Genomic DNA, 12,860 nt, shown 5'->3' with positions numbered 1-12,860 from the left:
CTGCCACAATATATATAACACAGTAGGGACATTTAAACTACAGGTGGATAAGGGGCGCCTGGGTGGCTCAGTCAGTTAAGCATCCGACTCTTGATGTCGGCTCAGGTGATCTCATACTTTGGGAGTTCAAGCCCCACTTTGGGCTTTGTGTTGACAGCATGGAACCTGCTTGGGATTCACTGTCTCCCTCTGCCTCCCTCTCTTTCAAAAATAAATAAACACTACAAATAAAATAGAGGCGCCTGAGTGGCTCAGTCGGTTAAGCGTCTGACTTCAGCTCAGGTCATGATCTCCCAGCTCAAGCAGGTTTGAGCCCCTCATCAGGCTCTGTGCTGACAGCTCAGAGCCTGAAGCCTGCTCCGGATTCTGTGTCTCCCTCTCTTTCTGCCCCTCCCCCGCTGGTTCTCTCTCTCTCTCTGTCTCTCTCTCTCTCTCTCTCAAAAATAAATGAACATTAAAAAATTTTTTTGGTTGATGGGAGAGGGGAAAGTGGGTGATGGGCACTGAGGAGGGCACCTGATGGGATGAGCACTGGGCGTTGTATGGAAACCAATTTGACAATAAATTATATTTAATATAAATAAATAAATAAATAAATAATTTTTAAAACTCTGAAAAAATTTTAATAAAATAAATTACAGGTGGATGTACCATTTATAATGGAACATATACCCTGGATAAATACACTTTCTTCAAAGATATTCTACCTAATGCTCAGACCTGGATTCCAAAACTGATGTTACATTTCCACACACACACACAAATTATTCAGTTGGTGCAAAAAAAAAAAAAGTTTCCCAAATCTGGGCACACATATATGCATACATGCTATTCGTAAAGATGAAATTATTCAAATACCACGCTCCGTGCTGGCATGTTCGGTTTCAATTCTGAACATTGATTACCATAAGACCTCGGCTGAGAAACCTCTTGAATCCAGCAAGAGATCTGACTCGCTTGGGTGGCCTATGAAGAAGCTTTTGGCAAGACAGGGAGGCTTCGCTATTCCTACAGCTTCATGAGGAAGCCTCGAAGGGGTTAAAGTGGAAGGCTTACACAAACTTTGCCTCTCAGCTTCTCCCTTATCTCCTCCCTCTCGGGCTCTGCTCTCCGCACGGCTAAGGCAGAGCAGAGCTGAATCACACTACCTTTTCCCGCATCCTCTAAACTGTTGCCTGTGAAAGAGGGACCGGGGACTGAACTGTTCAGACTGCTTCCATTCAAGGGTTCCGGACGGTATATACGCATCCAAGCAGACACTTCTCTTGGCTCTTTTGGAGTTTAAAAGGCGCAGGCATCCGACACTGCGGCTGTAAGTGGCAACTGGCGTTTCAAGTAACTAATCCAAGGTGCTTTTCTGTGTTGGCGCCGGCAAGGTCGGACTCTTTGGGAGGACGAGAGAGAAAGCATACTTTGCGCTCACACTGTCCTGCTTCTCTGGCAAACTGAGGCTTTCGTTCTGTTTTCCAGATTTGCCAGAGATGTTCCTGAACAAGTTGCCTGGCGGTGCAAGCTTCAAAAGGGATACTTAAATGGCCAGCCCCATTTCGTCCCGTAAGCCAGGAAAGGTAAGAGAGATTTGGAAATCTTATGATGTTATTATTTGTTATTCATGGTGAAATGAGTGGCATTATCTTATTTATGGGCAGGTGTGACGAGTAGGCACCGTCTGCAGCAGGAGAGACAGCAACTCTCACTTGAGAAAGCTTATTACCTAATGGCTCTAGCCGTTGAAGCTTTTGCTGCTCGAATTGTTTTTCCATAGGCTGATGTGAAACCAGATACTCTAAGAGCCTCTACCTCCCTTAGTTATCTCTCCCCCACACGGGGCGGATAAATACAAACGGGACGGGTTAACCCCTGCAAGCCGTTGCAATGGATAGTTTCGACTTTCTCTGGCCGAAGAAATACCAATCTGATTTGGGTGGTCCAGGCAGAACTTTGTTGCTCCTAATTCAAAACAAGCTTCGCCCAAGGGATCCCTTTCAGGATTGATGGATGGAAAGCCCCACATTCCCTTCATGATCTGGGTGTGTTCATTATTTTACTTCTGTGAAGGTATATGGATTATGCTGATGTCAAACACTATTACCCAGTACTTGGCAGTTTGAGGTTCATCACCAAAACAGAACGAGTGTTTTTTTTTTTTTTTTAACTACCGAGGGAGTTCTATTTACCAAGTTGATGACAACACATGCAGTGAGAAAGCCAAAGGTGCATTTGCATCTCTTGTGGGCATTTTGATTTACATTAGAAGTGAAGGAAAGCAGATGTTCAGGCTAATGTTGGACATTGGACCATTATTAAATTAATCCCTTTCCCTCTGCGGTTCCCCCAAACTCCCCTCCCCATTTCTTTTCTTCCTCCCTCCTTTCACAATGTTTTCCTGCTTCCCTATTTTTATCTCTACTTCTTTTTTTAAGTTTTTATTTATTTATTTGGGGGGTTGGGCAGACAGAGAGGGAGGGAGAGACTCCTAAGCAGGCTCTGCACTGTCAGCACGGAGCCCGACGTGGGGCTTGAACCCACAAACCGTGAGATCGTGACCTGAGCAGAAACCAAGTCGGACGCTCAACCGACTGAGCCACCCAGTTGCCCCTGTCTCTACATCTTACTCACTCATTCTTTCTTTCCTGTTATTCACACAACCCTCATCTTCTTCCTCCTCACATTTCCTTCCTTTCCTCCTCTCACTTTCTCTCTATCCCCCCTTCCTCCCTGCTGCCCCCCGAATTCCTTACCCTTTTCCTATCCCCCACTCTCCTCCTTATCCCTGCATAGCTTTCAACCACTCTTACAAAAACTAGAGACTAATTCTTATTTTACAAGTTTCCCGGAAAGGATTGTGCGATACTCAAATTGTATAAGGGTCTTTCCATGAAAATTGGATCCTTCAGAATCAACAGAATTTCAATATCTTTTAAAATCGTGTGGGGCCTTTTCTTCCCAAATGGTGCAGGGCTTTTAGCAGAGCAATCACATTCTCCGTGCAACTCATTAGTGCGTTAGCAAAGAGAGCTCTGGCAATCCTGTTCAGAAAGCTTTTATGAGAAGTTGTCACAGATGCAGGACCAGAGTAACAAAGAGGATTCCTCAATACCTAACTTTTCCTTTACTCACTTCACAATCCTTAATGGGTTTCAGAAATTTAATCAATAGACCTCTCTGAATTCACCAGGGTGTTTGGTCTCCTGCAGACTATAGAGGTTTCAGGAATATGCGATTAGTTGGTCTTCCAAACCCTCAAATGGGATGTGTAAAGAAACTGAGAACTGTACATGACATCACTGTTCTCCACAACTTCTCCAAGCTTCACAGAATTCTAATATTTAATAAATATTCGCACCTAAGGAAGATTCGGGGTCGAAGGGTCGGAGGAGGCAGACAATGTATTATCAATTGTGACTGAAAAGCCTCTATAGACAAAATTAAACTTTCTAAAATTTCAGGCGGCAATCCCACCCCATGTAGTTTTCCTTTCAAATCGTGTAACTGATCGTAACTCAAGAGCAAAGTTTCTGACAACGTGATTATTTCTTAATTCCAGATTATAACCAGGAGTCTAGTTTCCTTTGCACAACAAGGTATGGGGAGTGGGGAAGAGGAATGAAAAGAAAAGGGAGTTTCGGACTCTTCCCCAAAGTATATTAGCAATGAGAACAAAGAGAAGACTATGCTTCTCTTCCAGCTGTCAGTGCTAAGTGCATTTCCTCCTGTCCATGCATTTATTCACTAATTATCGAACAGCTACTGTGAGCAAGGTTAAGGGATAGAATGTTGAAAAAGATCCTCAAGGGGTTTATAAATTGTGATTTGGGGGGAAACACAGGAAATAGATATTTGTAACATGAGGCGAATGTAACCTCTCTGGGAGAGATACAAAGCATGTGGGAATTAGGATTTGGATGGGGAAATTAAGTTCAGTTTCATGAGCCGAACCATGGAGGATGGTAGCATTTGCCCAAACAGAGAAATGTGAAGATGAAAGGAACTGGTCAAATAAAAACATGGAGGCAGGGAAGTAGATGACAGTGAACATTACAGCTTAGTTGGAAAGGAGGGTAGTGGAAGGATGTAGGTCAGCCAGGACCCGGGCATTGCCGGCCTTGAATGCCAAGCTAAGGAGAATGGAGGAAAGTCCCAAAGCAATTAGGATCCTCAAAGGCAATATGCGGGCTTCCAAAACTTTACTCCTTTTTCATTCTATTTGAGTAGGTGTGAATAAATCATATAGCTTGACACTTTTTTACGAAGTTAAAAATAAAACTAAGTAACATATTGCTTAGGCATAGGTGTGTGTGTGTGTGTGTGTGTGTGTGTGTAAACAAAAGCAAGGTAATGACTCACAAAATTCAGAGTATTGATTGTTTGGGAGGATGAGTAGGTAGCAGGATGAAATGGGGTGGAGCATAGGTAGATGTCCAAAGAAATTATTAGTTGTTCTCAATCTTGAAGTGGGTGAGTGTTTTTCACAGGTGTTTGTCCATCAGCTTATTAAATAAGCAAATAAAAGAGGCCCTGGAGGCGCCTGGGTGGCTGAGTCGGTTAAGTATCTGACTTCAGCTCAGGTCATGATCTCTTGGTTCATGAGTTCGAGCCCCACATCAGGCTTTCTGCTGTCAGCACAGAGCCTGCTTTGGATCCTCTGTCCCCGTCTCTCTCTGCCCCTCCCCTGCTGGTGCTCTCTCTCTGTCTCTCTCAAAATAAATAAGTAAACTTTTAAAATTTTTCAGAAAAATTGCACCCATGATGGCAACATACCATAAACCAAGGAGTATGACTTATCCAAACCTGTACTTGAGTTACTCCAATGGCAAAGAGGCATCTCGCACTTGACTTGCACTAGCAGTGAGTGAGTTATCTTCCTTCTACTTCTCTCTTGGAGGGCAGGTGAAAAAGTGATGCCTCTGTCTGGGCTGCCCGGGACTGTCAGAGTCCTGAACCTGAAGTGCTCCCTCGAGTTTGTAGAGTGGTGTTTCTCAGCCCCGGCTGCGTATCAAAATCACCTGTAGAGCTTTAAGCATTACAGATGTTCATGCCCCCACGCCAACCTACTGAATCAGAGCTTCTGGAGGGAGGACCCAGGTACATACATTTTCAAAAAGCTTTTTATAAGCGATCCTGAGGGCAGCAGGAACTAGAAACCATTCCTTGCAGTGTGCTTAGAAATTCTAAGTGGCTAGCTTGTCACAAAGGACAGATTTCAGGGTCCTATCGATACCCAGAGATTCCGATCTAAAAAGCAAGGGAAAGGACCTGGAAGTCTGCATTTGTAGTAAGCATCTCCAGGTGAGTCTGATGAAGGGACTTCCTGGGACCACACTGAGAAACATTGCCCCAAAGGTTCCAAAACACTAGGGACTCTGGGTGATTACTCTGTGTACTCGTTTCCTAGGGCTGCCATAAACAAACTACCACAAACTAGGTGGCTTCAAACAACAGCAGTGTATTCTCTTAGGTCTGGAGGCTAGAAGTCTGAAATCAGGGCATCAGCAGGGCCACGTTCTCTCTGCAATCTGTAGGGTAAAATCTTTCCTTGGCTCTTCTAGTTTCTGGGGTTTGCTGGAAATCCCTGGCAATGCTTGGCTTGGAGATGCAGCACTCCAATCTCTGTTTCTGTCTTCCCTTCTTTTCTTTTTTTTTAGTGTTAATTTATTTTTGAGAGAGAGAGAGAGAGAGAGAGCAGGGGAGTGGCAGAGAGAGAGGGAGACACAGAATCCAAAGTAGGCTCCAGGCTCTGAGCCATCAGCACAGAGCCGACATGAGGCTTGAATTCATGAACCTCGAGATCATGACCTGAGCCGAAGTCAGACGTTTAACCGACTGAGCCACCCAGGCGCCCCTCTCTCTTCCCTTCTGATAAGGACACCAGTCATATCGGTTTAGGGCTAACTTAATGACCTCATTTTAACTGGAGCGCATCTACAAAGACCCTATGTCCAAATGAGGTCACATTCACAGGTACCAGGTGGTAGGACATCAACATATCTTTGGAGGAGACACAGGTCACCCCATAACACTGTTTTAAATAGTTTTTTTCTTTTTTCTTTAAAAAAATGTTTTTAACATTTACTTATTTGTGAGAGAGAGAGAGAGAGAGAGAGAAGACACAGAATCCGAAGCAGGCTCCAGGATCCAAGCTGTCAGCACAGAGTCTGACGCGGGGCTTGAACTCACACACCATGAGATCATGACCTGAGCCAAAGTTGAATGCTTAACCAATTGATCCACTCAGGTGTCCCTTAAATATATATATTTTTTTAAGTAGGTCCCCAGGGGCTCCTGGGTGGTTCGGTTGATTAAGCATCCGAATTCAGCTCAGGTCATGATCTCACAGTTCTTGAGTTCGAGCCCCGCGTCGGACTCTGTGCTGACAGCTGGGAGCCTGGAGCCTGCTTCAGATCTGTCTCTCCCTCTCTCTTTGCCCCTCCCCTGCTCACACTCTGTCCATGTCTCTGTCTCTCTCTCTCTGTCTCTCTCTCAAAAGTAAATACGTGTTAAAAATTTAAAAATAAATAAATAAATAAAGTAGGGCCCAAACCACCAATAAGACTGATTAGCTATGTTCTTTGGCTCGGATATCTGGAGAAAAAGACCTACACTTAGTTACCTTTCAAAGCTCAGTGTACAAAGAATCACTTGAAAAGCTTGGGCCCGGGATTCATATTCCTGTGTCTTGATCCAAGATACCAGAATTCAGGATAAAGGATATGTACTGTGATTGTCTTTTCTACTTATTAGTGGATCAGAAATCAAAAGAAATGTACCTTTACGTTGCACAAACGTGTCTTCTCGACCACTGGTCCAAAGACAATAGAAGGATACCCTGTCTCTTTGCTCATGTTTCTTGTGAGCCAGGTGGCTCTGCATGGGCGGTAGGGCAGTGGGTAGGCAGACTGAGACTCATCCAGATTCCAGAAAGTATAGTAATGTGGACTAGTAAATATAAAGTTTAAGTGCTTCCAGGCTGGGGGCAAAATTCAAGACTATTGGAAGGGTAATGTGATTGTTGGAGCCGTTTCTATTTACTCTTCTTTGGTATGTTGACAAGAGACAAAACTAGGCTACACTGTCAGCTCTCTGTTAACAGCACGCAAAGAAGTTTGATGGGTGATGGAGGTTTATTTTGTTTATTTTAGTCACCCAGACTCAGAATTCATGTTCATAACGACAAGCCAAATCATTTTTGGAAGACTTCAACAGTAAATAGTTGACCCCATTTACACACTGGAATGTTTTCGCCAAGAAAGACAAGGTTCTGTCTTTGCCAATAATCAAAGATACAGTTTTTTGCTCGGGAGCAGACACGCCTTCTCGATCCCTTCAGATCTACAAATACTGAAAAAAATAGTATATCCTCTATCCACAGACCTAAATGAGAGAGAAAGGCCATAAAAACAAAATTGGGGGAGGCCTGCATTCCTAAAAATTCCACGATTTATTAAAGCGACCCACGGCACTGGGACCTAGAGTTTGAAAAAATGAATCCTTAGATTTAGGTCTTCGTTATTTTATTTTATTTTTTTTAAGTAGGCTTTGTGCCCAACACGGGGCTTGAACTCATGACCCAGAGATGAAGAGTCGCATGCTTTACCGACTGAGCCAGCCTGGTGCCCCTAGGCCCCGTTTATTTTAATGCTAGGGTTTCTTGGGTAAGCCAGAGCAGCAGTTCTCATCCTGGCTACACTTGACAGCCATTTGTGAGCTTTTAAAAAATACCAGTGTTTGGGGCATCCGGGTGGCTCAGCTGGTTAAGTGTCACACTCTTGATCTCGGCTCGGGTCATGATCTCACGGTTTGCGGGTTTGAGCCCACATCGGGCTCTGTCCTGGCAGGGCAGAGCCTGCTTGGGATTCTCTCTCTCTCTCTGCCCCTCCCCCACTTGCGCTGTCTCTGTCTCTTTCACAATAAATAAATAAACTTAACAAAACATACCAGTGTTTGGACCCCACCTCAGACCGATAAAATCTGACTCTCTAGAGTGCTCTCCAGGCCCCTACTGTGGAGATTATGGTTTAGAAAGTCGATGTTGGGGCCCTTGGTCTATACTTTATTATCTCAGGTAAATCTTATGATCAATTAGTTTGGAAAACACTCTCCTAATCTAGCCTAGTTATTAGTTGCTGTTCAGTGATCCGAATTTTTCTTTTCTTTAATAGCCATGTACCACATAGAAAGAAGCATTCAAATTGAAAACTCAGAATATCCTTTTAAAACGAATTTGCCGTTTCGCAAACGTTTTGCAATATATCTGTTAATTTGTCTTTCAAAAGAAAGTGCCATCTGTTTCTCTTAGATACCTGAATCTTTTATTTCTGTTTTTGATTTTCAGGAATATAAATCTGTTGAAGAATCTTAAGAGTCAAATCTTCTGAGCCTAGACATACTGCTGTCAGCATCTCTTGAGACCTCCTCCTTCTGAGAATTCCCAGGTCTGACCACACTTTTCCCTCCAGCCTACAGTGAGGGACGTCAACACACATCCTCTAGACTTCCAGCCCTCGAGCTGTGGCAGCTGGGGCAGGAATCTTACAAGCTCCATCCTTAGGGGAGATTCAGAAAGACAAGAAGGGTGAAAAGTCAGATATGCTGAGTCTGAAACATACAAAAGCCTTTAGAACGGCTCCTCACAGAAGAACCCAAGTAAATCCACATAATTAGTGCATATTTAGATGAGCTATACATAAAACAGAAAGCCTTTCTCCCTCTATCAAAACAGAGTAAAAAGTCTGATTTAATACTCAGAGATTCTTGTCCCCATGCCAGTATTATAAAGCAGTTTCGCCGCATTTGTTTCAATCTGTGTAAGAGTAGGACTGTGGAAAATAAAAGACTTATTTGTATATTATTTTTTTTAATGATTAAGAATTTCCAATGAAACCTGTGTAAGAGAGGGGTGCTGTGCTGGAGGACAGAGCGTGGCAATTGCCAAATTAGAACATCACCATTTTCTTGCCTGTGCGCTACTGACGGGGTCCGGGTCGTGATTGCTTTGCATGAGATTGTTAGAACACCTCCAGGATACTCAGAGACAGTCTATGTGGCTGTGGAATGCCTCGAGGGCAATAGAAAGCAAATAGAAGCAGGTACCGACTGAAGTCTTGAGTGATGACGGAGGTGCATTTCAAGTACCATGGAAATCTCACTGGCCGCGCCCATTTCCCCACCCTGGCAACAGAGGTTGATAACACTTCCGATAAGTATTCCAACCTCTACATGTATGTGGGCTTATTCCTGAGCCTCCTAGCCATTCTCCTCATCCTGCTCTTCACCATGCTCCTTCGGCTCAAACATGTCATCTCACCCATCACTTCCGAGAGCACAGAAAGCGTTCCTCAATTCACAGATGTAGAGATGCAGAGTCGGATCCCCACTCCTTAAAGCCGGGATGAATATGAGCTTTAGTGGATCTCAGTGAACCCTTCTATGGTGATGTCCAGGAAAGTTTCTTTTGTTGCATGTGGCTTCCCATGGAGGGAATCAACAAGTTGTTTATTTATTTAACAAGCTGTTCATGTATTTTGTGTGTGTGTGTGTGTGTGTGTTCTTCTTGATCTTGATTCTGTTTGTGGGCTATCTAAGAGGCTTAAGACTCACTCTTTGCCAGAAATAAAGGAAATGGCAGCTGGTTGGGAGGGCAGGTTTCCATAGTAACCAAAGAGAGCCTGGGCCGTGAGCAAACCTCAGACCACAGAAATTCATATGCAGCTATTGTAAAATTCACAGGATCCCTGGAAGCTCCAAGAACAAGAAAAATCTGCTCTCGAAGGGGCTGATTGTTCAAAGAGGGTTCCCCCCCCAGTAAAGGACAAGTTTTAATTTAGCACTTACCCTAAAGAGGCGCCTCTGCTGACATGAAGGTAGATCATGTCAGAGGTTAATGGAAAGGACCACGAACCCTTTCCCAAAGGAGCCGTGATTTTATCATCTAAGGTCAAAGGGTTTGTCCCAAACGAAAGAAGAAATTTAAAGAAACTGTCTCAGTTTAAAGAGCAAGTGCGCAGAAAGTAGTTTCTAGTCAGCAAATTCACCTAGAGAGGGGAAATGTGCATTTTATATCTGTGTTATTACTATTACTGGACTCTTAAAAACTCAGATAATGGCAGATGTATTACAAAACTTCAGAATGATGAGCTTCTCCCAAACCAAGGGAAGATTGAGTCAAAATGTGCTCATGACAATGAATCTTGCATTATACGTGCAAATTCTTTACCTTTTTCTCCCTCCCCATCACGCTCCTGAAGAGTTGCACACAAACATGACCTTTGTTTAAAGATGGCCTTGGCAAAAAAGACTCAGCTATCCTTTAAAGCAGGAAGGAAATAATCTTGGTATTCTGTCATTGAATGATTGTGGCTTTGGACAAACCATTCAAGCTTCTGGGTGCCAGCTTTTTCTTTCTGAAAAATGATCAGAGAGCTATTTAGTTATCACTGGACTCCTTTTAGATCTGAGGGTAAGAAAAAGACAAGGGAGGAAAGGAGTAAACACCACCCCCCTACAAATCCTTATTAAGATCAATGTCCTCAACTGTCACATTTGTCTTTCCCAGAAAATGTGTTTCCCTTCCTGATCCCTGCCAAAAGATGACGTGGTTCGCTTATTACCTATGAGAGAAATATATTTTTAAAAATCCCATTCTCATAAGTAGCCTGGTATGCCGGGAGTGAGGGAAGAATTTGATTTTTGGCAAAATGAACGTTCCAAAAGGGAACCCGGAGGAGGTGAGTACTGTTCACAAATCACAAATTAGAAGGCTGGTCATATACTTGCCACCCAAAAGCTAATACACGTGTGTTAAATTCTACCTGCTTAAAAACAAACAAACAAAAGTCTACCTGCTTCAAAAAAAATCGGTTCTCACTTGCACCTAAAAGATGGTCACCACATTTCACAGGGTGCTGCCTCGGGAACTGCAGTGGTGGGAAGAGAAATGGTATGGATGTTAGGTTAACGCCACCTCTACCAGGCATGCAGCTGTCACTAATCTGTTACCAATTTAGATTGGCCCCTTTGATCTAAATCTAGCCTGGTGGTGAAATTCCCAAGTGCTTTCTACTTTTATACACAGTCATTTGCCAATACTCCTCTCTCCAAGGGGCTGCAGGGTGTGGAATCCCCACACGCAGAGCTAAACTTGGCGGCAAAGGCTGACTCTGGCGCACCTGATACAACAGCGGATCGTAAGAGACAGCAGGTGCGTTCTGCACCATTCAGAAGAGATGAGCAGGTAGGCTCAGACTCAGGGCGTACACTTCCCTCTGGGCCTTTTATTTTCCAAAACGCATGGTGACTTTTATGTTATTGCGTCTGGTGGTTCGAGTTGTGTCTTTATTCAACACCCGGACTCCATGTCCTCTGTAAGGTTTTGGTTCTTTGGCAGCCTTACACGCACGCACTTCATCGAAGGCTGGCAGCATACCCCACAACTTCTTAAGGACACACATATCCCCTCGCTCCAGGCACCCCCTTTTGTGCTCACAGTATTTGAATGCACTTTACAGTTAAGAAGTCCGTGGCTGGATACATGAAAGAACCGATTATGCTTTCGACAGCGATGAATAGCGAGATTACCCAGTGCCCTGTTGCCAGATTTGATGAACAGACAGACTACACATCTATTCCTGCCCACCTGACCTCCCCAGCCCGCATGTCCAGAGTTTAACACCTCTTCTTTAGTCACTGGCTTGGAGCGAGAGTCCTGATTTATGATTAGGTGACTCACCTGGAAAACAAGCACCCTCTTTCATCACAACTACCCCATGGGATCCAGATCTTTACTGAGCATTAACCAAAGCACACAGCACAGTTGCACTAAAATAGCAGCATGACCCCCCCCCCCCACCGCCACAAGTTCCAGTGATGACACAAATGGAGATCATTTAAGCAGACGTGTTGTTGTGGTGACTCACATGGTATTTAATCTTTAGGAAAATAAACTGAAGGTTTTCATCATAGCAAACTGACTATAAAGAAAAGAATTTTTCCATTTCTATTAAATTATATTCTCTCCCTCAGTATATTAATTAACGTATATTACTGCTCAAAGAGTCAGCTAGAGCACTCCATGGGCATCATTTGAATTTATCCATCTATCCACAATGCTGACTTGGCAATTCCTTCCCCCTTCCCCACTCTCCAAAAACTGCACGGTAGCCTAAATGTATATAAGCAGGTTATTTCTATGTAGATGTACTCTGTTCTAAGATGAAAGACTGATGCTTCATTTATTATTTATTTATTCATTATTTATTATTATTACTTATTATTATGCTGACCCATATGAAATTGCCATTTCCATATGTCAAAAAGTGTTCGGATATCAGCCATTTCATGTAACTCAACCTAATAAAAAGACTCACGACATGAATTCTCTAAATGGTAACCTCTCCTAATATGTTTAAAAATAATTGGGGCGCCTGGGTGGCTCAGTCCATTAAGCATCCGACTTCGGCTCAGGTCATGATCTCGCGACCCGTGAGTTCGAGCCCCGCGTCAGGCTCTGTGCTGACAGCTCAGAGCCTGGAGCCTGTTTCAGATTCTGTGTCTCCCTCTCTCTCTCTGACCCTCCCGCGTTCATGCTGTCTCTCCCTGTCTCAAAAATAAATAAACGTTAAAAAAATTTTTTTTAATAAAAATAAAAATAATTCAATTTCTGGGGTGCCTGGCTCAGCTGGTTAAGCGTCCAACTTTTGATCTCAACTCAGGTCATGATTTCACGGTCGTAAGATTGAGCCCCGTGTAGGGCTCTATGCCCAGCGTGCTTAAGATTCTCTCTTCCTCTCTCTCTGCCCCTCCCCCTCTCGTGCTCTCTCTCTCTCTCTCTCTCTCTCCCTTTCTGTCTCTCTCTCAAAAAATTA

General features: G+C 43.7%; 1 protein-coding gene and 1 long non-coding RNA gene across 2 annotated transcripts; both read left to right on the top strand.

Annotated features, from left to right (window-relative positions):
* The first annotated feature begins 1,122 nt into the window (after positions 1-1,122).
* On the top strand, positions 1,123-8,818 carry LOC145714523 (uncharacterized). The gene is made up of 3 exons (XR_014136873.1): positions 1,123-1,312; positions 1,471-1,568; positions 8,333-8,818. It is a non-coding gene; the product is annotated as an uncharacterized LOC145714523 (long non-coding RNA).
* An 84-nt stretch (positions 8,819-8,902) lies between these two features.
* Positions 8,903-12,204, top strand: SERTM2 (serine rich and transmembrane domain containing 2). The gene has a single exon (XM_081794079.1). The coding sequence runs from the start codon at positions 9,109-9,111 to the stop codon at positions 9,379-9,381; it is 273 nt and encodes a 90-aa protein (XP_081650205.1). The 5' UTR covers positions 8,903-9,108; the 3' UTR covers positions 9,382-12,204.
* The last annotated feature ends 656 nt before the right edge of the window (positions 12,205-12,860 follow it).

The sequence above is a fragment of the Panthera onca genome, chromosome X (assembly GCF_046562875.1).
Source record: "Panthera onca isolate mPanOnc1 chromosome X, mPanOnc1 haplotype 2, whole genome shotgun sequence".
NCBI lineage: Eukaryota > Metazoa > Chordata > Mammalia > Carnivora > Felidae > Panthera > Panthera onca.
The sequence above is the reverse complement of the archived record's forward strand: the minus strand, read 5'-3'. Positions and strand labels throughout refer to the sequence as shown.

What these genes read in the sequence shown, in the direction of transcription:
- SERTM2 (XM_081794079.1), top strand. Translation starts at nt 9,109, where the DNA reads ATGACGGAGGTGCATTTCAAGTACCATGGAAATCTCACTGGCCGCGCC.